We start from the raw sequence: 26,320 nt of genomic DNA, 5'->3' as shown, positions 1-26,320 counted from the left end.
GCACTTTCGTCGCTTTTTAAATTAATTTTTGCTGACTGCTCATTCAGAAACCCTATTGCTCTACTGGAGCAATGTACGGTCTTGTTTGTTTGTCATTCACATTTTATTGGGCAGCTGTTTTACGAGCTGCAAAACATTTGCATGGTTCCCTCCCAACTACCACGAGAATCTGGTTTTACTATTGCCTTGCCAACAGACCATGTGAACAGCAGTCCAGCTACAAGATCCTGATACATTCATTTGAGAAATAAAACACTGACAGTGTTAAACTACCATCTGGCCAGCTCCAGGGGGGAAAAACCCTCCCACTTACTCTGCCTCTTAGACAAAAGCCAATCACACATCAATAAACATAAACATACCAGGAGTAAAACTACGATGCCAAGTGAAAAATCCCATAAAGAGAAGTCCACAAAACGAGGCAATGCCACTTCTGGGTGCAAAACAGAATATAGAAGTCTCTTCCCCCAACACCCACCTTTCTTTCTCTCTTTCTTTCTTTCTCTTTCTTTCTTTCTTTCCCTTTCTTCGTTCCTTCCTTCCACCTTCTTCCTTCCTTCCTTCCTTCATTTCATCCACCCATCTTCCTTTCTTCCTTCCATCCTTTCCTTCCTCCCTCCCATCTTTTCTTTTTCTTCCTTCCTTCTGCCTTCCTTCCTTTCTTCTTTCCTTCCTTCCACCTTCTTCCTTCCTTCCTTCCTTCCTTCCTTCCTTCCTTCCTTCCTTTCTTTTTCTTTCCTCCCCCCCTCCCTCATATACCACCTGACTCGCTATGCAAAATGACTCTGGACGGCTACCCAAACTCACCATAGCCTTCAGGCAGATCCGGTGATGGCGACTGATGACCATGGGGTCTATTTTGGGGTGTCTGGACATGGCTTCTTACATCAGGACCCCGCAATCGCTGGACCTGCAGGGTCTGATCCTGGCCAGGGGTTTCTGCGAACCTGCAGTTCCCTCCACCGGCAGCTCCTGTGCTGTCTGTATATGGGGCTGGCTCTTCCATGTAACAGCTCAGGGGCCTCCCAGGTCCCGAGTCTTCATAAACCGTTCTGAAAGTAGGGAAGCTCATTCAGTGGACAGATTTTCACACATCACTAAGGAAGTGTTGGAATAACCGGCTTTAGGGGACGGGGCCCAGCCTTTCCAAGTAGACCTCCCTCCCTGGAAGCCAAGAACCAAGAAAATTATCTTGAAACACAAAACACAGCTGATTCACAACCAGGGTGCATAAAAATCGATGATTTTTTTATTTAAATCGGATTTTTTTTTTTATCAAATTTATTTTAATAAAATGCTTTTGGAGGAAAAGTCTATCTAAAGGTAGTTTCTATTTAAGATACGTTAATAATTTAGTTTATTCAGCATGAAATGGAGCTTCATTATGTAGCATGTGGCTGTATGTTCGGCAATATTGGGACTGTCGGTGAGTCAACAGCAAGTCAGAGGAGGAGCTGCTGCGGGACAGAGGTGACAGCTGCTCTTTAAAAATTATGATTTAAATTGAGTTGATTTAAATCAAGCCTTTTTACTAGTGATTTAAATCACGATTTAAATTGTGATTTAAATCGACTTGATTTAAATCAAATCCACCCTGTTCACAACGGCAAAATTTGGGGGAGAGGACCTGTGTGCCAAAGACTAAATTTGCATTTATCTCTTCAATGACCACACTTCCTCCAGTGACTCACTTAATGATGATAAAATGCCAAGGGAAAGCGATCTGACTTTTCGGCCCTCGTTCTTTGCTGCAATTGTGTTTTGTTTTTTTTGACCCAATCGCTAAATTTAGCTTTTATTCTTAAACTGATAGAAGAGAATATTTGTAACTCAGGGTGGAACTGTGTGGTCCTTGGTGCTGTCTGAGACTGGTGGTTTTCTTTCAGACGTTTCATGACCCAACTCAGGAACATCATCAGTGCACAATCATGGACGATGTTACCTAATTTGGAGCTTTTATTTATTACAATATTAGCGTACGATGAGAACATGACAGAAGCGAAGTATACATATACACACGGTCTACACAGTTATAAGTAAAACGTCTACGGGGGTACAGCAGTGGCCTCATAACTCGATGTCCAATTCAGCTATCCAGGCCATCGTCCTCGGTGTTGCTTCATGCAGATCTTCTAGGGGACCAGAGAACGCACCTCGTGGGACAATCTTGCACAATATGTTTAATCGTTTGCATGTCTGCACCACAATCACAACAAGGGGAATCTTTCCACCCCTAGCGATTCAGGGCAGAACACTTAATTCTATTCAATTTCGACCAGATAAAGTGAGGCAAGAAATAAAAGGGCTGCGAGAAGACTCCAAGCTCAGAGAGCACCAAGGACCCCACAAATTGATTGGAAGAAAAGCATACCTACCCTTCATTCTCCAAGAGCCCCCTGCAGTCTACCACAGACCCTCCTGTGCCTATCCTATCTCGTGTCTGCAGGCTGACTGGAATGAGAAAAAGAGAAGCAAACATTCAAAAGTTTCACTTTGCAAATAGAAGACAGCAACGAAAATACAAAAACATTTCTGGGAAGTGGTTTAATTTGACATGGCAAGCATTTGTACCCTTTTTTTTTATATAGACTCTCAAGTCTTTGGCCAGGAGCCACATGCAGAGTTCCTTCCTATGAAGGCAGATCTGAGTACTTTGCTGAGATAATTTAAGAGGCAGTGCATTTTCAAATTCTAATAATTCAATCAATCTTTAACGACAAAAAGGAAAAAAGAAGAATATAGGAAGCCTTCTATTCCTAGTGCCGCCTTAAAATTTCAGAAATTAAGGCCACTACCAATCAAAAACAATTAACAAAGCAGCCACTGCCCAATAATGCAATCCATAAAATACTTTGGCTAAAACACAAAGCCTTCCCATATTAACATGCAATTGCAAAATTCTTTTCACTCCAAAGAGCAAGGAGAGCAAAGTTGTCACACTAGGGGGCAGTCTAAAAAGGAAGACATTTTTTAACCACCCCAGTCACACTAAGAGGTATACTTCAAATAAAGGTATTCTGCTTGTTATATCCGGAGTTGAACACCACAGCTATACTTTAATTATCTGTTCAGATATTCCTTCTTACCAACTATCTGGCCTCGGATTGCATCAGTGTCTGTGGGATTTAGTTTGCATAGATCCAAACGCTGGTCTGAAATGAATAAGGGGGGAGGCAAACATTCAGCCAAGAATATATACAATTGGGAATCAGTGTTCAGAACAGAGTCACAAAATATTGCCCAAGCCAACCCAGAAAACATTTGGCAATAAAGACATGCTTACATCCCGTATCTTTTAGCCTGCTGATGGCATTGGAAAGAAGTCGGACACATCCCAGGAAGCCAGCTCCCTGTTTTTTGTGAATTTTCTTATGGTTCCAGACACTGATGGTGATAGAATCTGATTTTCCAACGTATCTAGAATAATCAGTCGGAGGAGGATATTTAATGGAGGTTCATTGTCTGCTATGGTACAACTTCCCCATTTGTGAATCCATTTGAATAATGCTTTGGTTAACACTTCGTCTTTATCAAAGAGAAACATGCAACTAATCACTAGATTACTGTAATTTGCACAGCATGTTAAATAGATAACACACAAACATTTGTTAATTGCAGACAACCTTATTATAAACTACAAAAGTGCAGAGCTCATTAGACCTTGGAAAAGCTGCTTTTTCTTAAAACTGGAGTTAGTGCGTCAAGGCTTGTTTTTGCACTATGAGTACATAGGACAAGAGGCACCTTCGGTTTCTAACAGCCGAGGAATTATGTAAGGATTTCTAGAAAAAGTAATACAGGCTTCCATTTCTGGAATCCACAAGTCGGATAAGACACAATGTTTTTTCAACTGAGGGGCTTTCAAAAGTACATGAAGACATAGTCACTTGGGCACACCTAAAATAATTGCCTGGGAGTCTAGCCGATATCTCAACTCCCAAGCCCCAAAATTAAGTCTTGCAAATTATTACACAACAACATTCTCTAACAAAACATACTAATAATCATCCCCGAGGGAGTGGGCATTGCCTCAATATTACTTTGGATCAGCACGGCTGGTTTAAAGCATTTTAGATGACCAGTTGTGTAAGAGAGGAGATATAGAAGGAATGGTTATTTTATGGATTATTTGGGAACTGCTTTCTTAAGTCTATTTGGTAACCTACCGTGTTTCCCCAAAAATAAGACCTCCCTTGATAATAAGCCCAATCGGGCTTTTGAGCACTTGCGCTAAAATAAGCCCCCCCCAAAAAATATTTAAATGCATGTGCAGCCAGTCCCCGCCATTTCCTCTGGTTAGGGTTAGGGAGACAGAGCTGGAAATCAGGTAAGACGGCAAGAGGAGCCCCGTCTTGCTCCACGCGCCCCAAAATAATAAGACTTCCCCAAAAATAAGGCCAAACGCTTATTTCGGGGTTCAAAAAAATATAAAACAGGGTCTTATTTTCGAGGAAACATGGTACTTGCATTCACTGTGTGATTTCTCTCTTGCTGTTAAGTTACCTTAGGCCCTGGTTCCTAGGTACAGATCAAGGTTGTGAATACTTCATGCAAATAAAGAGGTCAAAAACAACGATTGTCTTGGAACCCACCTCAGTGAGGTGGGCGGCATAGAAATTTAATCAGTGAAAAAACGTATGTAAGAAAAATAAATAAAACTGCTTGCTGAACAGCCAACTTACAAATCATAATGCTGGTTCCATTTGGGATCTAAGGTGTTCTTCACAGTGTCGGTGGAATGACACTGACCAGATCCATCCACCACAATCTTTGCGAAGGGGTCAGGAAGCCCTGCCAAGGACGAAGGCAACCCGGTCACCACAAAGACCAACGAAGCTAGCAGAGGACTACTGAACCACAATGTTTAACAACTGCTCTCTTTGTAATTGTGAGAAGAAATGTTAAGCAGTTGCTGGGGATACAGAGCATTTTCTCTTTGGTAAAGTTTCTTTTACTACAGAAGGGGTAGAGCATGGAGTAAAAAAAACAGACCGTGAGCGAAATACGGCTACTCAGACCTCTTTTAGTGGCCTCCTGGCTTAAGGTCTCTGTTTCAATTTTTAACCCCCACCTCCCCAAAGACCCCAGGCCTAGGGCAACGTTGGAGCCAGTCAACGTTTGCTATGCTGTACATGCCTTGGGTGTCCCTTGATTTAAAAGCTGCATGCCCCTGGAGGAGAACACAAATTTCCCGTGAAGCTCGATCACTAACTAATTCCACGGTGTGCTATTTTTAAAAGTCCCCTGAAATTCTGAAAAATGCAACTAAGTCTTTTTTGGGTTTCTAATATATGATCTCCGGCGTGTCTGGGAAAAGAACCTGCACGTCTCTTAATGCAACGGTGATTCCCCGGTTAATTCACTGTGACTTGATCCTGTCATCTCACGAGAGGAGATATTTACCATGGCTTACAGCGCCTCACCCAATTTAGAAGGAAGAAGAGAGTGAGCATGAGCAGAAATGTATTTGCTGGCAGCTGCCAGAGTTGAGATCTGCCTTTAAGCAGCTCACAGCAAAAAGATCACGCTCGCTGCTTCGTGGTCTGGTGAATAGAAGTTTCAGACAATTATGCTTCCGACTCTCGAAAAACTTTCCTTAAATACCCTCAGCAGAAACATACAAGATCAGTAGACATACTAACATCAGTAGACTAGCTTCAATATGCGCAAAGGATGCGGTGGGGAGGTATGAAAAAGTATATTTTCAGTTACTTACTGAAGAAATCTTTCTTTGCAAGATTCTTGGCACAAAGCACTGCGAGAAAAAGAGAAAGGTTAGCAGATTCCACTCATATTTCAGCATAAACAGCTCAAGCTGGGAAAAGATTTCTCTTACACACCCCAGGGCACAATTTATAAAAAGCTCAGAGAGGCATACAACTGGATTAATAAATAGCAGCGTTACGTTTTGATTCTTTTCATGAATTGCACAGCACATATTTTCCCAAACCTGGGCTTTTACCTTCTAATTCATTTATATGGAGAAACCATGGAAAGTTTGTTCATTGTACTAGGAACTCTTTTTTTTTTTTTTTTTTAATTGGCCGTTTCTAGGATTTTGAGAATTCAGACAAGGTTTGGCTTGTGTGATCAAATTAAAGCCTTGTTGAGGTTCAAGCATTTTCCAGCCAGCTTTGTGGTTTCTTACTAAAGTTTTTACAAAGTTATTCTTCCAGCAAAAGGACTCGATACTTAGTATTATCACAGAGGTGCTACTCTTAACAAACATGTTTTTGATCGCTAAAAGAAACCAGTGGTAACATTGCAGACAGGAGCAGAAGAGGCAGCCTGAAAATTCAACCAAATGCCTTTAAACAAAAATATTGCGAAATGCTGAAATTATGGGACTGATTGAAAAGCATTCATGTGGAACAATTCTCAGGGCACAATTTCTTTTATTTATAATCCTACTGTGAGTAATGTTGCAGAAGTAACCATGTCACACACCTCACACCTCAAACTTCAACTTCTGAACTGACTCTCTATAAAAGTACTTTCCTTATGGGCAATGAACATTATCAATAGCCTTAAAATACGCACTGTTTGCTGCTGCAGGCGCTCAATCTAACACGTAGTCCTCGACTTACAACGGTTCATTTAGTGACCGTTCCAAGTTACAACAGCACTCAAAAAAGTGATTTATGACAGTTTTTCACACTTAGGACTGTTGCGGCATCTCCGTAGTCATGTGATCAGTTTTTTTGCAACTTACTGACGAGCAAAATCAATAGGAAATCCAGATTCACTTAACAACCATGTTATTAACTTAAGAAATGCAATGATTCACTGAACAACTGTGGCAAGAGAAGTCTGTGACAACTGTGGCAAACTCACTGAATGTTTCACTTGGCAACATATGTTTTGACTACAATACCCTTATTTTTGCGATGTACTTTTAAACAATGTCTTGCTAGAATTTAATTTATTTGTTTTTAATTTGTATACCGCCCTTCTCCAGCAGGACAATGACAAATAACTTTCACTTCCAGCATCCACTCATGATAGGGAGTTCAGAGGGCTGTTACTTGTGCACGCATGAGCAAGCACATCAACAGAAACACAGAGAAGACTCTGAAAGCGAAGACCAAAGGTTTGTTTAATCAGAAAGTCCATTCTAGTCCAGCTCTGTCAAATACACCCACCAGCTGCCAGCATCTGGCCTTTAAAAGTGAACCCTGAACGTGAAGGTTCATTTATATAGCAAAGTCAATACGAAGGGCCAAAATAAGCCACCTTCTCCCGATTAGAGGAGTGTGACAATAGGGTCGTAAGCCTCATCCGAATCATCCCAAGTACTTTCTCCATTTTTAATTTAACGAAAACATTCATTCCTTGACATCTGTAGTTACATGAAGAAAGAAGAAGACTGGCTGAACAATGAAAACTATGCCATGTGTTTGAAGGGGAGTTTTAGACAAAAGAAATGTGTAGCTGAAAGGAACGGCGTCTCCTTCCTGCTTCACATTAGGTTTCCTTCAATTCCACCTTTTTTTTTTTTCTGCTTCTTCTTTCAACTGAGTTTACTTCTTGCTATCTGGGTTGGGAGGACAAAATGAACCGGACAGGCTTAAGACTGTGGGCCGTATCCAACACACTGAAATGTAACAGAAATTAAAAGTTCTGCATTTGGATAGCAAAAAAAAAAAGCCCGAGAGATGATGTTTGGCTTGCTTTAAGCTGCTTTAACAGAGTAGTTCCATTCTGTAATGCAGAGTTAGGCTATACAAGTGGAGAACGGTGTCCAGCTCTGGATGAAACGTTTTAAGAAAAAGGCAGAATGAGCGAGACCCACTCGCAGATGGATGGGTAGGATAGCAAAAGAAGTAGAATTGAAACGTTAGGAAAAACACTTGGAAGAGCTGGCTATATTTAGCCTGGAGAAGAGAAGATTAAGGGCTGACAGAATAGCAGTGAGGAGATGATCCATTCACCTTCGCTGGAGGAATTTAGTAGAGGATCATTAGCTACTCCTTAGTGGTGCTGCCGTCACAGTATTCCTTTCAGGGGGTTGGGCTGGATGAAATCCAAGGCCATTTTCAATTCTATGATTCTCCGGCAGCTGATAAGACTACCGAAAGCTAAATCATGAATTGGGAATTGATTATCCCACTATTTCCCAATTACACACGATCAGGTTCGAACTTTAAATGGAAGGACCTGCTGCCACCATACAGCTAGCCTTCGACTTACAACCACAATTGAGCCCGGAATTGAGAAATCTTGTTAAGTGAGTTTTGCTCCATTTTACGACTTTTCTTGCCACATTTGCTAAGTGAATCACTGTAGTGGTTAAATTAGTGACACGGTTGTTAAGTGAATCTGGCTTCCCCACTGACTTTGCTTGTTGGAAGGTCGCAAAAGGGGATTGTATGACCGCCGGACACTGTGACCGTCATAAATATGAACCAGTTGCCAAGCTTCTGAATTTTGATCACAGGACAACAGGGATGCTGCAATGGTCGTTAAGTGTGAAAAACGGTTGCAGGTCTTTTTTTTTTTTTTAGTGCCGTTGTAATTTTGAATGGTCGCTAAACATATTGTTGTAAGTCAAGCCTATATCTAGTTTAGCCTCTCAAGTGGCCATAAAGAAAAAAACAGTACTGTATCCTAGTTACCAGATCACATTAAAATAGTCCAGAGCTGGATTTTTTCATCGCTAAAGAATCTGCAATCTCGCATTTTTCTTTCTCTTCATTTGGTTTTACAGAAATAACACATCTTTGGCAGGAACAGCTAAACATAGGAACATTAATTTGACTACTTCATGAGATCTGATTGTGGTTCAGTCAAAACAGAACGGTTATTTCTTTTATTCATGTCTTAACAACTGTGAGCCAAGAATGAACCAACAGATACTTCATTTCCTCAAGATAGAATTACAGAGTTTGATTCCTTACCACGGCAATCGCCAACTGAGTGCCCTCGACATAACCCATACTTCAACTCCAAGAATTCCCAGTCAACGTGGATTTTACCTATACATTTTGCAAATTGTGAGAACTCCAGGGGGGAAGGCCTCTCGACAATAATTGGGTGTGCAGTGGGGACATGTTATAAAGCCATATGCTCATTTTATGAAGCACAATCTGTTTGGCTCAATGGTTTTCAATGTAATACTTGCAACTTACTGAATTCCCTAAATTCCCACAGCAAAATCAGAATTTGCTCTATGCTCAGAGCAGCCCAAAACACTATGAGTTTTTGCAACTAGGCGCATACACACGGTTCCCAAGGTTTGCTTTCGTCATAGTATAAGCTGGCTGAGAAACACTGCAGGTTAGACAGCTAGAGATGAAAAGGGAAAGAAAAAAAACAAACAAACCAGTCAAGTAACACTTAACTCAGGTTGCAAAAATTCAATCTCATTCTTCCAGGGAAAGAATTTTTTTGATCTTTGCAGCAATGGAAGAAAAGCAAAAAGAGAGACTGCCATACGCCAAGATCAACAGCTGGGTAGAACGATGCAAGGTTAGGATGCAGACAAACCCTGGAGGTGGCTCTGATTTTGTGGAAATTTTGGAAATAAAGACTTTCATTAGCTCTAGTGTTGGTCAGCTCCCTGGCAGCTTGCCTGTGCAAGGAACAGGGGTTGGACTAGAAGACTTCCAAGGTCCCTTCCGACCCTATTATTTTATGTTTTATGAACTCTGAAAGCGCCACAAGGAATTAGAAAAAAGAATTTTGGAAAGGCAACCAATATCAACAAGTTATGTGAACAACTTGTCAGCCACAACTGATCAGGATAGTCTTTATTTCTAAGCAAATCACAAGTTTTATTCCATATTTTAAACGTTGAAATAAACCATCCTCACAATTTAATTCTAAGGCCCAACAAGACCTATAGAAACATCAGAAACAAATAGCTCAACAGAAAATGCAGATACTCTCTCTTATGTATGCCAAGAAATTCTTGATATCAAAGGCACCAAAGGCTGGTGATACAGGGATGGAAGAAGGAAAGAAGGCTGAATAAAACTTATTACCAATTTTTGTCCAGCCCTGGCCTTAAACTGAACGTTTTGTACCTCTGTAGCTATCCAAAATGCTAACATTTTCTGTAATAAACTTAAAGGCAGTATTAATCCTCCTGAATAGTATCAAGGATTTTATCCTGTCGTATATGCTCCAGACACCACTGTAATTCCTGAGTTGGATAAGTGGGCTTGTAAGAACCTGTCTTAAGGCCACCTGAGAATTTGCTTCTATTTCCACAAAATACCAAGCTAAGTCGTTCAAAAAACAAACTACAGTAACATATAATCTGATAATTCAACAGCAGCATGCTACGATTTTCTAAATGTCCATTGGAGAGCTGACAATCTGTAACTTCTGTGCATTAAAATAGTATCAACTGTGTAGTACTGTATAAGATCTATTTATACGAAGCTGAAAGCAATTCAGCTAGCTATTAAAGAATAGCAGATCCTCGCTACTCATCCATTAAGAAGCTAGAATTCCTCAGAATTTATTCACACCTTCTTAGCCACTTAAATTCAGATCTGATCGTCTAACAGCACTCACATCCAAAATATTAAAATAACTCATCACGCTTAGCATTATCCATACTAGACAGAATTTCCATTGAACAGAGTTGGGACCTAATTATACTTCAAGTGCTTTATTAAAGTAACAGATTAAAGACTCAATGGAAAGATAGTCAAAAGGAAGAATAAAAAGAAGAAGCCTCAGTAGCAGACATTTCAGGGTTGACTTTGATCATCTGTACATTCTATTATCTGAAGACTTTACCACCTCCTCAGCACATACACCCCCCCCCCGACAAAAATCCTTGCAGAATTTCTGCACCGCATTTCAAGAAATACTTATTTTTAGTTTTCCGTATGACCTTCCCTGCTTAATTCCACTTAAAGCTATCTCAGTGCACCAAGGTTCCCTTACTGGCTTTCAGATCTGCATAATATGCAATTCCCCAAACTCAAAAATCATCAGTGACCTATTTAGGAGGGAAAACTCTTTTCTAGTAATTGTATACCCAATGGAAGGCTATGTTCTCACAATGATTTCTTTCCTGTTTTCCAAATGGGTGATGTAATTTGAACAACTGTACAATATTAATTAAAGTGTGATAGAATATACTACCAATAAATACAACTAAAAATCTACAGATGACCACTGACCTCTCCTGCTTAAAAAAAAACAAAAAAAAAACCCAACACCTAAGTGCATTTAATCAGAAGAAATTATGACAAACAGAAGCAGCTTCATCCTACATTAAATCCCCCAAAATGCTAGCTCAGATTTAAGTTTTAGCTGAAATTTGATAAAAGGTTTCTCTTGACTCTCTTCCATATGAAGTTATTAAATACTGATTTTGTCATAACACCCTCATTGTAGTATTCTTCTCTTGAAGCAGATACATCCATTTCTGACGTGGGAAGCACTTGAAAATGAGGAGAATTCAATACCTGTAGTCCTCAACTTGAGGCCATTCCTTTAACAGCCATCTAAAGTTACGACGACACTGGAAAAAAGTTATTTATGACCGATCCTTGCACTTAAAACCATTGTAATATCCACACGTGTGTGATCAAAATTTGGGTGCTTGGCAACTGGCATGTATTTAGCAGGTTTTCAGCCTCCTGGTATCACATGATCGTCATTTGTGACATTACAGCCAGTCCTCGACTTACAACCGCCCTGAGTCCTTCGGGAGTAGGGCGGTATATAAATTCAATAAACTAAACTAAAGTAAACTAAACAACAGTTCAAAGTTACAATGGTACTTTAAAAAGTGACTTAGGACTGTTTTTCACAGTTTCAACCTTTGCAGCCTCCCCGTGATCATGTGATCACAATTCAGATGCTTGGCAACTGATTCATATTTGTGACGGTGGCAGTGCCCTCGGGTCACGTGATCCCCTTTTGCCGCCTTCTGACAAAAGCAAAGTCCACGGGGAATCCAGATTCACTTAACAAACGGGTTACTAACTAATCAACTGCACTGCTTCATTTAACAACTGTGACAAGAAAGGTCGTAATATGGGGCAAAACTCACTTAACAAATGTCTCACTTAGCAATCAAAATTGTGGTCGTAAGTCGAGGGCTACGTGTATGTTGGTTCCTGTCTTTTTTTTTTTCCTATTGTAAATCATTAACAAAACAACAAAAGCAGCAAGGAAATGCGGATGCTGAATCCAAAAGTGAATTCAGACTTCTAATGTTTCTTTCTGATTTCCTCAGAGAAGGGAAGAGAAGTCCAAGCTGAACCTCTAGGGCTCTAAGTCAGGGGTCTCCAACTTTGGCAACTTTAAGCCTGGAATTCTGGGAATCGAAGCCCACCAGGCTTAAAGTTGCTAAGGTTGGTGACCGCTGCTCGAAGTCACCCTTCTTGGTTACTAATTTTCTTTGCCTCATTTGAGAGCAAACCTCTGTTATTCAATAAGCCAGGAGCCCTGAAGGAAGAGCTGTAGAATTTTTTTTTTTTTTTTAAAAAAAGCAGTTTTAAAATGCTTGCTGCTTGTATAATTCAGTCAACGTTGTCCATGTATGAGATGCATGTTCTTCCTCCCACTAGCAAGCATAACTCAGATTCCAAGTTTCACTTCATTTGCCAAAAATGCTATGCATACTTAATACTTACAGTTCATTGAAAGTTCTGGTTGAGGACAGCGCTGTACAATCACCCATAAGGGCAAATGAAGCAAAGAATCGGGAGGCATCGGCCAAGGTCAAAGATACAAACATTGGGGTCACGTTTGACATCCAAGCACTTCCCCAAGCTTTAGTTAGTGTTAGTCAACACTTGAGAATGGAAACTCGCTGTTTAACAACCTGCTCTTGAACAAAACTTGAGTGGAAAGAAGGTGGTTTGTGTAAATCCAGACTGATCATGCAATCAGCCAAAACCAAATGATTTAAAAAAAAAAAAAAAGTACGTACTGTAAACTTAGGACCAGATCTTGAATAAAAGAGAACCGCAAAATGTCAGGACTTCAAGCTAGACTGCAAAGATACACACATGCATATACATCCAAAGGAACGCAACAGCAAACTACTTTCGTACTACTGCCAAAAATAGCTCTTGCAATTTTTCTTTCTTTTTGAGGCAGGATAGTGTGATTATATTGTGGGCCTCAGAAAGCATCCAAATCTCTGCAAGTTATCTAGTCAAATGGATAACTGACATTGGACAGTCTCCTACCCTTTCAAAAAGGACTCTTAAAAAGTCATTCCATAGTTAAAAACGGTGAAATATTTCTTATTTTTATAATACTGTTCAATTTATTCATATAAAATCAATCAATTTATTCATGTAAACATTTATACCTTCCCATTCTATGTGCCTTTACAAGAGCACTGAAGAGAGGACATCAACCCGCTCCGATACATTTGAATCCCAAACATAGGGTTGGTGGGTTTTTTTTTTAATGTTTTCAATCAACAAAAATTCATTTCCAGATAAATCAATTGATAAGAAAACTAATTTTCATATGTACGGAAACATCTACTCTAGGCAAAATACTGACTGTTCATTCCACATTTTGGCAGATCACTTTCTATTCACCCAATGCTCTTTTGTAAGTAAAGATATTTGCACCTTCAGTCCTCAATGCTGACAGTGCGGAGCCAGAAGACTGGATTACAGGAAAACTGTTTGTAGGGCACATTCAGAATAGAGAGATGAGGATATTGCCAGATTTGAATGAACCTGTTCTAGCATAATTTATACCCACTTGTGATACAAACATTCAGGAAATGTTGCCTTTAGCATCTTCTATTGTGACTGAATAGTCTTGCGAATCATTATGTTAAACTGTCTTTAAAACAAAAAGCAATTCCTGGCACTTGATTTATGTGGATTCAAAGATAATAGGTACGGTTCCTTTAAACCTTTGGAAATCAATGGGTGAAACAAGACCCTCAGGCATAGAAAGTAATGTGCGGCCCAGGACTGTCCTGGTGTTTCCATAGCTATTATCATAACTTGGAAAATGGAATTATTCTGAGAGTTTATAAGTAACTCTTGTTGAGGGAGGGTGGGAAGGAGGGGGAGAGAGAGAGAGAGGGAGGGAGGGGGAGAGAGAGAACTAAATTCTGTGTTTTAACTTAATTTGGTACTTTTTTATCTATGCTTCTAAACATTTGCATCTTTAACAAAACTGCACAGAATGTAAGGTAGCCGTAACAATGCACGCCATTATGGAGGGTCTTTTTCTAACTAAAGCTGTATCAGCCTATGTAATGCACTTTTGTTCCTCAAATATGACAGCATTACTCTAAATCTGAATCTATACTCTGTTTGTAGAGTAGATCTGCACTAACAAACACTGAGCTAACAAAAGAAAGTGTAATGTAAACTTGCTGTTTAACCATTGATGAAGAAAGCAGATTGTATTCAGAACATCTAAAATGACAAAATAGCCAAGACCTAGAGTGATAAATTTACTTGTTCTGAATTATCCCAGTAATATTTATTTATCCTTTATTTTATTTATTAGTAATATTTATCCTTTTTTTTATTGCTCACAACAAAATTGCATATTTAGGGCACTTAAACATTTTAATAGCGATATAACTCTACAGTACTGTGGAAACCAGCTTTGTCACTATACGCAAGCAATGTGATGCTCCTTATTTGCAACAGATATATTTCTATTCTATGGGTCAAGACGAACTATAGAATTTAGTTGTAATAAAGCAGCCTTGTCTGCTTTCAGGGTGGATTTGATTAAGTCAATTTAAATCACAATTTAAAAATCACTAGTAAAAAGGCTTGATTTAAATCAACTCGATTTAAAATCATAATTTTTAAAGAGCAACTGTCATCTCTGTCCCGCAGCGGCTTCTCCTCTGATCTGCTGTTGACTCATCGACAGTCCCAATATTGCAAAATATACAGCCTCATGCTACATAACTAAGCTCCACTTCATGCTGAATAAACTAAATTATTAATGTATCTTAAATAGAAACTATCTTTAGATAGATTTTTACTCCAAAACCATTTTATTAAAATAAATTTGATAAAAATAAAAAAAATCCAATTTAAATTTTAAAAAACTGATTTGATTTTTTTTAAAAAAAAATTATCATCGTTTTTTATCCACCCTGTCTGCTTTTAATTATGTGGATTATGGAGCGTTTGTGAAAAGTCCATGCAGACTCATAAACAAATACCTAGACAGACATCCTGGAACAGCAGGGAAATTGTAGACAGTGGCATCCTAGAGGAATGAAAAGCAAAATGTACATATCATCCAACCGTTTTTCAAAGTTCACTGTTAATAAGATAATTAGCAATGCCCATCTACAAATCTGTTGGGCAATCATAAAAATCCTTGCACCGTTGGGTTAATTAAGACACTAAAAGATGGAAAAAAAATTCCTGAAATACAACATAGTCCATTATTCTAAACCAACTTTCGCCAACCTGGTGCCTTCCAGACGAGTCAGACCTCAAGCTTTCATAATTTCCATGGAGGAGCAAGGTGACTGGAGACAACTAAAATACACAAGAGGGTAATCTAGAAAAACTGTCTGAATTAAAAGGACAGGAAGACACTGATTAACATCTGAAGTAAGTCCATTGCTCATTTAGATATTGCACTTTAGGAAGGAGCAACCTATCCTTCTGGCAGCTGTCATGATTCTGTTGCCCCAGTTTTGCAAAGTACAGGCAGTCCTCAATTTATGACCACAATTCAGCCCAAAATGTACGTTGCTAAGTGAGTTTTGCCTCATTTTACGACTTTTCTTGCCACGTTTGTTAAGTGAAGCACTGCAGTGGTTAAAATAGTAACGCTGTTGTTAAGTCAATCTGGTTTTCTCATGGGCTTTGCTGGTAAGAAGGTTGCAAAAGGGGAGTCACGTGACCCAGGGACACTGCAACCGTTATAAATATGAACCAGTTGTCAAACGGCCAAATGTAAATCACATGACCATGGGGATGCTGCAATGGTCATAAGCGTGAAAAAACGGTCGTAAGTCACTTTTTTTTAGTGCCGTTGTAGCTTTAAACGGTCACTAAGCAAACTGTTGTAAGTCGAGGACTACCTATAGTCAAAAGTGGTCCAGATCATACTTCCATCCTTCAATGTGAATTCATCTGAGAATTCATTTTAGTATGAAATGTCCCAGTAGACAGAATAGCTATCTTTTCCACCTCTCTTTTCAGTCCATCTTCTTTTCTGGGAATAGTTTACAAATATGTGTCGATTCAGTTAAAAGCAAACCGTCCTGACATTTTAATTAGAATTCTCCCTAAGAAATATTTTTGACTGCAGGTTAGCACATTTCAGTCTCCCTCTTCAAGTTTTTGAAACCTTCTGAGGGACAGGGGTGTAACTTTAATTTTTCATTTTCACCGAGGAATTCAACAGATCACGGACTGATTTGGTTTCCTTCCTAGCATTTTGGTATTAGAAAAGAAGAATACTGTTGGCTGCAATTCTGAGAGACTGAAGGCAGGGTAAAAGATTTAGCAACACCAAACAAACATCTCGAGCTAAGCAACCAAGTGGCCTTCCAGATGTGCTGGATTTACATCTCTCAATATTCCCGGCCAACATGGTCCAAGGCCAAATGTCAGGAAATACGAGAACTGAAATTCAATTCATCTGGACAGCACCCATTTGCGGAAGGTTACAACAGAGAAAAGAGCTTGCAGAAAGGGCTTTGTTTTTTTTTTCTTCCTTGTAAATGTTTGAAGCTTCTTTTCAAGATGCTCCAATTTATAAAGAACATTCTGAGTTATCCATTAAACTGTCTTGACATATTGCAGACATTTTTTATTGTATCTGGGAATTTCTTTCCTATCTCCCAAATGATGATGGTTGTATGGTTTTATGAAATGAATTAGTTGGAATGAGTGGTTTTAATAAAGCTACTGTACAGTTTGTGGGTGTGCCTATTGAGGATGATGAATATATTAAATAAAGAGAAAGCATAATACAAAAAATATCATTATTTCCCTATTGTTTTTTCACCTTCTGTAACAGGCGCTCAAAGTGGCAAAAGTTACATTCCCTTCTCCTATTTTCCACGAAAACAACAATCTTGTTGGTTCAGGCTTAACCTGACCCTAAGAACTTTTATGGTTGATGGTGGAGTAGAATTAGAAGTGAGGAGATCCACATTCAACACCTTAACTTCTACACTGACTCTCGCTCCTATGCAAATAAATTTTGAGAAAATTACATCCAAAAGAACACAAAGCAGCACTCCATCAGTTTAGAAGAGTGCTTTAAATTTACTTTTCCCTGAACGAGGAGGGAGCAAAATTTAACCTACATTCTATAATTGTTTTTAGCATATTTGACAGCAAATCATTAAGGGGTGATTGTGTCGCTTTATATTTTTAGCGACAGGAGATCTTCAAATTAATCTTTGGCTGTTAGGTAGCTAATAGTTAATCATTACGGTAGTTATTTGCAAAAGTTATTTCTAGAGCTTGACATAAGTAAGGAGAGGCACGCCTGATCCAGAGAGAATTTTGTACAGCTGCAACGGAGGTGAATCTACTTGGAGCCATGCACCGCCACACCCTTTCTCTAGGAGTCCAATTTCTTGAAGAATGGATCGTTTTACTCGCAAAGAGAGGCAGAAAGATGACTAAGAGATGCTTAAATGGCATTTATCTCATTTAGTAAACTCAGCAGATAGGATTCCAAAAGACACATTAAATATGTACGATAGGATTTGGGCTCTTTCCATGAACCCTTTGGAAATGGGAAACCTCATTTTTAAAAGCAGAGTGCTTCCATAGACAGAAAAGAGGGCTGTAATTTGAGAAACAAGGCCCAAGAAATAGGTATCCACGTGAAATTAGTTCCACAGTTCCTCGGAATTGAAACGGTGTCTTCCAGAAACAAGAGGTTTCTTTGAGCTATAAATTGGATGGCCCAAAGGGATTTATCTCTGCTGTACGCAAGCTTGCCTTTGACACAAGCCAGTGCAAGTTTTGGCCTCTCACATGATTAAATGTTGCTGAATGAAAAGTAACCCCAAACCATGTACTGCATTAGAATTCAGCACGTTCTCGCCCAGAAAAATCTCATCTAGCCATCAACCTAGGGGCTATTATCTCTCTCTTTTATCATTCTTCCATGTGTCAACTTTCATTCTCTTGCCAGACTTAGAATTCAAAAGCCAAATTAGGTATTTAGAACGTTTGGTTATTATTTTCATTTTTCCCTTGTTTTTTGGCTTGGCGAATTCTATCTTTGGAAGTTACTCTCTCACTGTGAAATGTTTTTATTATTCAAGAAATTAAACAGAAACTTTGTATTGGATCAATAGGGCAATGTACAGTCTAAATAATTGAGAGATATTTATTTTGAAGTGTTCCATGCTCTGACGTAGCCTGTTCCCACAGTTCTCTAAATTAGAAAAAAAACATTTTTTTTTTCAAAAGGGCAACTATTTAATCATTACCATATTAGTAGTAAAAATCTGACTGGGATTCTAGCCTATCAGTTTAAAGGGTACTGGAAAGAGTGAAGAAATACAATCTATGCAGAGCAGTCAGTTAGCCACCTAAATTTTCTACTTGGAAGTTATTTTCTGGAGACAGATCATCCTGGAGAAAGTCTATCCATGTGGTCATTAAAACCCAACACTGACTTGATGGCACATAATTGTATATTAAATGATTTACTGGAGCAAAGAACCCAGAGTTAAGCTCATCTATTCCGCAGAATTTGTTTCCAGCTGTAACAAAATAAAATGACAGTAAAAGCAAAAGGATATTATGCAGGCCACATTTTTGAAAAGATGGACCCTGTAATCACAGATTTCTGAAAATGACCAGAAAAAAAAATCAACTGGGCCACTTATAATTTCAGGGTCAAAGATCACTAGTTAACTATGCTCCATCAGTCAACACTGATATTCGTGTCTGGCTTTAGGGCACGGTGCTCATCTCCATTTCTTGGCCAAGGGAGCCAGCATTGTCTGAAGACAATTTCCATGGTCACGCGGTAAACATGACTATTCGCCAAAGGCACAGGGAACACGGTTACCTTCGCACCAAAGTGCTACCTATTAATATACCTGCATTTCCATGTTTTCCAAATGCTAGATGGGCAGGAGCTGGGGCAAGGAATGGGAGCTCACCTTGTCTCATGGAGCTCGGGTCTCAAACCCAGACTGTCAGTTCTCTGACTAGCTCAGCGTCTTTAACTGCTGAGCCATCATGCCCCCTCAGATGTCAGTATGCTAGGCGTAATCTCTTCAATCTTCTTTTTAACATACAGCTCCAATGAACTTAATTTCAAAATCTGACCTATTATAGTTTGAAGCTTCCATTATAATCAAATTTATGGGAGGCTGGAGAAGAACTGTCTTTGCGTTAATAAACAGGGTGATTTCTTATACTTCACATTTTCAAACCATGTTTCTCTTGCTATTACAGGATAGTGCATCACCATACTTCTGCAGCTAATTAAACTCACCATCCAAGATGAGCTTTTAAAAATAATTTCACCCGTCCAACCATCTCAGATCAATGGTTTGTTTTGTTCGCCAGGCTGTATTTAGCTGTGCTTTCTGCTAATGTAATAAATATTGCTGCTGTATTGAATTTCCTTTTCCTTGTTATATTCTCATATCTACATCAAGGGCATGAATAGAAGTTGACTTAATGAATGTTTTTTTTTTTTTTAAAGAGCAAAACAGAGAATTACATCCACAGAAATACTTGGGGAAAAGGAAGAATCAACTTTAATTTGTCCAGTGCTAGTAACTGAAATATAAAATGGCATTTGGACACATGTTATACCCACATAACAAATTTCCACATTAGTCACCTGACCAATACAATACTCAATAGATGCAGTCTTTCAAATCGCTTCAACCACATCTGGAGACTTGCAAACAAAAATACAAGCAACATTCAAACCATTCAAAAACAAACCAGTTTGACTTCGAACAATCAAACCATCTGACTGTTAACAAACATAATATGTGGGATTTGCTATTGAAGGCCAACATTTTTGCCCCCTATGGTAGCAAATTATTACAGTTATACCTATGGTATTACACAGTAGCCTCCAAAATGTCATGTAATAGTGCATACGAAGATATGAAAATCTGAATATGCTTGCAAAAATATATGGAGACGAGAGCTTTAACCGAAGCCAGGGGTTAGAAAGTTGATATGTTCAAAATTAAATGAGTATCATTGCAAGATAGAAACCTAATGCTAAATAAACTTGTCAAGATTATTTCAAAAGGATTACACACCAGGTCCCAGCCTACCTCTATAGCCATACTTATATAATAAAAATTAATTTTCAGGGAGTGCTAGCAAGTTAAAAATACTACTAACTTAATTATTACCTAAGATTTATAATTTCCAACTCAGGATTTATACATAAAGAAAAGTAGAGCTTAGTATGGCCAGCTTTTGCTAATTAAAAAAGACAATACTAAAGTTCATAAACGAATGGTCTGAGACAGTATGATAGCTTTCTACATTTCTACCAATCGTATCAACCCAAACAAAGCTTAGGTAATCTGTAAAATTCTTAACTCTCTTGTTATTCTCAACTCAGGTATTACTTCTGTTATAATGTGAATTTGGCCAAGCCCCCTTTTTATGACAATACATATTAGTTATATGTACAATGTCTGATGCATGATTTCATACACAAACACACACTAACAAATTTTATTATAAGTGTGTTAGCCTCTAATGAGCATTAAAATTGTTTTTTGACAAACTTGGCAGCATTAGAGAAATTGCTACTTTAATAGTATCTTCTTAATTTACAAAAAGCAACAGTTAGCAACAGAATTGCTACTAAGTAGGGATGTTGAAAATAATTACAGGAAATGCATAAAAGTACTATTATAATGCTAAGTAGTGACAGACCTAAATTAAAGAAATATTTATGGCATATATTTACAGCAATTATATAAGTATAAGAAAAGAAGAAGAAAACATCAAGCTGGCATGACAATATAATGACTTCTGTATAGTTTTAAATGTTTCATTCCTTTTGCATCTGAAATGCCTTTTAACTTCTGAAAAAAGACAACTGAAATAATTAAACTAATGAAGATCAGGAAGACAGAATATAGTAGTTCAATAATCAAGACTTCCATTTAAAAAATGCAACAGTTAATTTGAAGTTCAATGAAAGCAATGCAGAAAAAATGCAATTAATCATTGCCAGGTGCTGAACATTTGGCCCATCATTTACCCTGGTAAATGGAAGTATTAATTTTTTGAGAGAAGTGAAAACACTCTCAAGCAGAATCCACACAAAACATAAAAAGGAAGTTGATTTCTGAATTATATTTGGCAAGCAAAAGTCACTGGGATGCTGAACTACAATTCATGGGGCTTCCCGAAAGAATTGTGTCAAGCTTTTGTTAGTAATTCTCAATGGAATTAGCAAATATTCCTAGTAGTATCTGAATTTCATTAAAAAAAAGGGGGGGGGACTAGACAGGAAGTTAAATATTGTCTAGATTCCAAAGGCCAGTTCACATACTTTATCTCCATAGAAAAGTGTGCCATTCTACAAGGTATAGGCCAGGAAACACCTGTCCTATGTGTATTTCACTTACATTAGTAATACACCAGTTCTATAACATAAATCAATGTAATTAATCTCCTGTTACAAGAGAGGGAGAGGGAGAGAGAGGAGAGGCCACTGAAGGACAAAAGCTATCCAGCAAAATCATGGCTAACATGCAGACTAAAAGTTTCCACATTCAGCTTTCTGAACAGGTATATTTGGTAGGTTTCTTAGTAAAGATGTCCGGTTATATTTATTACAATAAATATTCCACATTAAAAAAAAAACAAAAAAACAAGGACACAGTTTTAGAACCATGATCACTGAGACTCCCTACTATCCCTTTTCAAAAGCACCTAATTTCCTTCTGACATTTGAAGGAGTCCTCAATGGAAAAACCCTTAGATGCAATCTAAGTGCGCTTTAATACAGACTACACGGGGCACCTGTCCAAGAAGTCCTGAACAAAATCTATCCTTCCCGTCAAGCCTCATAAAGTCTGGTTGGCCAGGCCAATTTTTACAAACATAGACTATCTTGTGTTCCCATGAGAAATCTATTCTGTCAAATATTAACAAACAGCACTGCTTTAACACAGAAATCCAGTTGTATATAATACAATCCTCTGGAATAGTTTTAAACAAGGTGCATCCAGAAAATTCCAGTTATTCAACAACCCAAAGGGAAAACAAATAATCAAATCCTTAATGAGGTTTATAGATTTTGAAAGTCTCCAACCCCGAGGAGCTGCAGGAGGGAAGGATTCGGCCTCCTTTAGAAGATCCCCTAAATTCCAACCAGCAAGGGGAAAAAAAACCCACAACCAACCAGCTTTCCCCAATTCCACTGCAATGCCGAAACAGTCAGAACTCAAATGTCTGCGGGGCATTTCTGCCAAGACAGCAGAGCAAGAAATGAAAAGAGGGGACAGGATTTCTCCCCACCCACCAAACTGGGGAGATGTGAGGAAGGATTCCACACACACCCCAATTTTCCTAGGAAAAGGAAAAAAAGAAGGGAGAGACAGTCAATCCACAATAGCAGGAACTGTCTCAGGACTGTTAGCCATGGTGTGTTGCTCACGTTTGAATGTCAAGGCCCAAATAAGGCCTTCCTTTACCTGGTCAGAGCAGCCCTTTGAAAGGTGAGGCCCACCTGTCCTCCTACCCCTTCAGCTCACCTGGGGAAGGAAAGGAGCAAGGAGGACCAGCAGTAGGACAACTGTAACCTTCTCCTCTTCCTCCACGGCCCACAAGACTTGCCTCTCCATCCAAACAAGGCTGGAGAGGAAGAGAGAGAAACAGGGAAGGAAAAGGAGGAAAGAAGAGAAAGAGGAGGAGAGGAAGAAGAGGGCAAAGAGAAAGAGAAGTAAGGGGAAAGGAGAAGAAGGGGAGAAGAGGAAGAAATAGGGGAAAAGGAGGAGGAAAGAAGGGAGGAAAAAATGAGGAAAAAAGAGAGGAAAAAGGAGGAAAGTAGAGGAGGAAGGGGAGGAAGAAATAGGGGAAGGAGGAAGAAGAAAAGAAAGAAAAGGGGAACGGGAAAGAAAGAAGGGAGGGAAAAAATGAGGAAAGAAGAAAGGAAAAAGGAGGAAAGTAGAGGAGGAAGGGGAGGGAGAAATAGGGGAAGGAGAAAGAAGAAAAGAAAGAAGAGGGGAAAGAGGAACGGGAAAGGAGAGGAAGGAAGAGGAAGGAAAGAAGAAAAGGAAGAAAAAAAGAGGATCAAAAAGGAGGAAAGCAGAGAGGGAGGAAGGAGCAAGAGGAAGACACAGGGGAAGGGGAAAGAAGAGAGGAAGAAAAGAAATAAAGAGGGGAAGTGGGGAAAAAAAGAAAAAGAAGGGAGGAAGAAGAGAAGGAGAAGAAAGTCGCCCTGCTCCAGAACCACAAACACGCGCGGGACTACAACTCCCATCACGTCCTCCAGACCAGAGAGGCGAGGCCCAGGCTGGGAGTGATGGGCTCTGGGGTCCTCAGGAAAGCAATGATGCCAAAAGAGGCAGCCCTTCTCCCCTCCCCACCCCCAAACTCCGCATCATCCCAGGCGCCGGCTCCCCCAGTGGGACGGCGCCGGCCGTTGTCGCCCGCGGCGGGCGGGCGGGCGGCGTGGAAGTCGGCGGCGGCGGCGGCGGCGCCCCGGCGTCTGTACCTGTGAGGCGGACTTTGATGCTGGAGCCGGCCCTCCGGGTGCCCGCGTTCGACATCGCTCCCCCTCAGACCGACCCACACGCAGGGCAGGAGGCGGGATCAGCCGCCGGCCACGGACGCCCCCATCCGCGCTTCCTCGGCCGCCCGTCGTTGTCGCCGCCGCCGCCGCCGCCGTCAGGCCCGACCTTCTCTCTTCCTTTTTCTTTCTTATATATATATATATATATAATATATATATATAATTCGCCTTATTCCCTTTTTGGTTCAAAAACGAAGGAGGGCCATTATCCTCCTCGGTTACGGAACTCAACCGCTCCGGTTCTCCTCACGAAGAAGCAGCAGCGGCGGCGGCGGAGGCGGCGCCGCCTCACGGAGCTCGACGCCCGCCCCGCCGGACGCGAACGGCGACTGCGCGGGCTCGCGCCGCCCCTCCCCTGAGCCAACCGCCCGCCTTCGAGGCCGGGCTCGGCGCCGCCCACTTTTTTTTTTTTTTCTTCCCCTCTATGTGTCTGTGCGTGCGTGCGTGCGCGCGCGCGCTTACGCCAGAGGACGCGCATCTCGCGAGCGCGTCCCGGCGGCCATCTTGGGGAGGTCCCGCCTATCATAAACTTAGAGCAGGGATGGGCAACTGTGGCCCCTTTTACAACCTGTGGACTTCAACTCCCAGAATTCCTGAGCCAGCCAAGTGTAAAAGGGCCACAGTTGCCCAACCCTGACCTAGAGAGAGAGTGTGAGAGAAAGAGAGGGAGGGAGGGAGGAGGCGGAGTCTCTCGGGGGCGTGGCGAAGTGTCCCGGCCATGAAACTACCAATCCCGTCAGCCCTCGGAGGTGGGACAGTGGGAAAGGAGTCAGCCAATCATGGGGCGGTTTCTCTCTGGAAGGGCACAGGTGGCCCATACACCTGAGGAGGAGATGCTCATCCTGATGGCTCAGGATGATGGGAGGTGTGGTCGGTGGCATTTTGGAAAAGCAGGATTGGGCCCATGGAAGGAAAGAAATTATAGTTCCCTCAAGGAGAAGCCAGGGCAGGGAAAGACTGCTTCAGTTGAATGACTGAGATTGCATTTTTTTGTTGTTTTTGCAAAAAAAACAAAATTGCAATTTTTGTTGTTGCAAAACAAAAAATAATTGCAATTTTTGTTTTTAATATCTGTAGAGGGAAAATCGGGGTTATAAATCCAGAAGGCATTTTTTTTTTATTTTTTTGCAAACCTAAGGGCTGAAAATGGTCAATTTTCTTTTTTTTTTTAAAGCTAAGGATGCGAAGTTGTGTAACCGGAGGCTCCTCTTTTTTTTTTTTCCATCCGGCATCTCCCACTGGAGTTGGTTCAGAAGTTGGGTTGACAGCTTGGTTAACTGTGGTTTGTGAAATAAATCACGATTGGCTGGGTCTCCCTCTTCATTCTCATCACCTCCTTCTGGTTGTGTTTGCACAATATATGTTACTAAGTATATTTATTTATTTATTTATTTATTTAATTATTTAATTTGTATACCGCCAACAGGACTTACAGCCAACAGTATTGTATACCGCCAACAGTATTCTCCAACAGGACTCAGGGTGGTGAACAGCCACGGTAAAACACAACATATAAAATTTAAAAGCAGTTTAAAAACATTAAATAATTTTGGCCATCAATTTAAAACAACCCAATTTAAAACCAATTTCAAATTAAAACTGCAAGGATGGGATCAAGCCAGTATATGAATGAGGTGCCGATTCGCTTTGCAACCACGATCCCCATCTGAAAACAGGAGTGACTTGTGATTTACAATCACGAAGCAGTTAGGGGGACAAATTGGAAAAAGTTCACTTTCAAAATTAAACAGGTTAAAGAAGCCAGAAGTGTAATTTTCTGGAGCCTCCAACTCAAAAACGGGATGTAAATCTCACAAACAGACAATGCAAAGTTTTGAGCCACACAGAGCCCTTCCAGCAGGGGGGGAAACTATCATAATCCTGATTTATGCACCAGGATAACAAACTCGTCAGGACAGCAGAGGGCAGCTCCACAGATACTATTCTGAGAGTATTACTGTTTGATGATGGAAAGGGGGAAATGATTAGTAGCAATAAGAATTTGCAGCCAAAATGAAAGTTACAGAGGAAGAGAAAGCGGATGGGGCTAATAACCTTCTAACAAATACCTCTAGCTACTCTACAAAATCCTAGATTAAATTGTTAATATGCACCTTCTCCTTGAAAGGGAGTGTGCATTTGAGACTTGGCTCCCTCTTTCCCCACGGAGAGCTATCATTCCAGCTCAGTTTGCAGGAATTCACAAGTGATAGGGTTTCCTGCTAAGCTCTGCCTTCTGGAAGACTGATCAGGGCAGCAGTCATTTCTCCATAAAAACTAGTGATTCCTTGCTTGTTCTCCACCCATCCCATGCAATAATTAACATTACAGATGAGACACAGTCCCGACTAAGTGTCACCACACCTCTCAGGGAAGGGTGACAGTTCTTTGAAGATCCCCACCCTGGTCTTTGCTACAGTGAGAACAAATAAGTGATTAAAGGTAAAGGTTCCCCTCATACGTGCTAGTCGTTCCCGACTCTAGGGGGCGGTGCTCATCTCCATTTCAAAGCCGAAGAGCCAGTGCTGTCCGAAGAATTATCCGTGGTCATGTGGCCGGCATGACTCAACGCCAAAGGCGCACAGAACACTGTTCCCTTCCCACCAAAGGGGGTCCC

At 40.2% G+C, this 26,320-nt stretch overlaps 1 protein-coding gene across 2 annotated transcripts in view; it reads right to left on the bottom strand.

The window, feature by feature from the left end:
- SMURF1 (SMAD specific E3 ubiquitin protein ligase 1) overlaps positions 1-24,002 on the bottom strand; it is a 41,408-nt gene extending 17,406 nt beyond the window's left edge. For both annotated transcript variants that reach the window (XM_070955379.1, XM_070955380.1), the window contains exons 1-7: positions 23,626-24,002; positions 5,717-5,755; positions 4,683-4,791; positions 3,284-3,417; positions 3,087-3,152; positions 2,376-2,451; positions 808-1,052 (exon numbers count right to left, since the gene is read on the bottom strand). In XM_070955379.1, coding sequence (XP_070811480.1) covers positions 808-1,052; positions 2,376-2,451; positions 3,087-3,152; positions 3,284-3,417; positions 4,683-4,791; positions 5,717-5,755; positions 23,626-23,680 — 724 coding nt within the window. In that variant the 5' untranslated portion in view covers positions 23,681-24,002. The remainder of the gene's footprint in view (positions 1-807; positions 1,053-2,375; positions 2,452-3,086; positions 3,153-3,283; positions 3,418-4,682; positions 4,792-5,716; positions 5,756-23,625) is intronic.
- Between the last annotated feature and the right edge of the window lie 2,318 nt (positions 24,003-26,320).

The sequence above is a fragment of the Pituophis catenifer genome, unplaced genomic scaffold (genome assembly GCF_029215685.1).
Source record: "Pituophis catenifer annectens isolate HBS135680 unplaced genomic scaffold, rPitCat1.0.hap2 SCAF_16, whole genome shotgun sequence".
NCBI classification, from domain to species: Eukaryota; Metazoa; Chordata; class Lepidosauria; order Squamata; family Colubridae; genus Pituophis; species Pituophis catenifer.
This window is presented reverse-complemented; position numbering and strand designations above follow the sequence as displayed.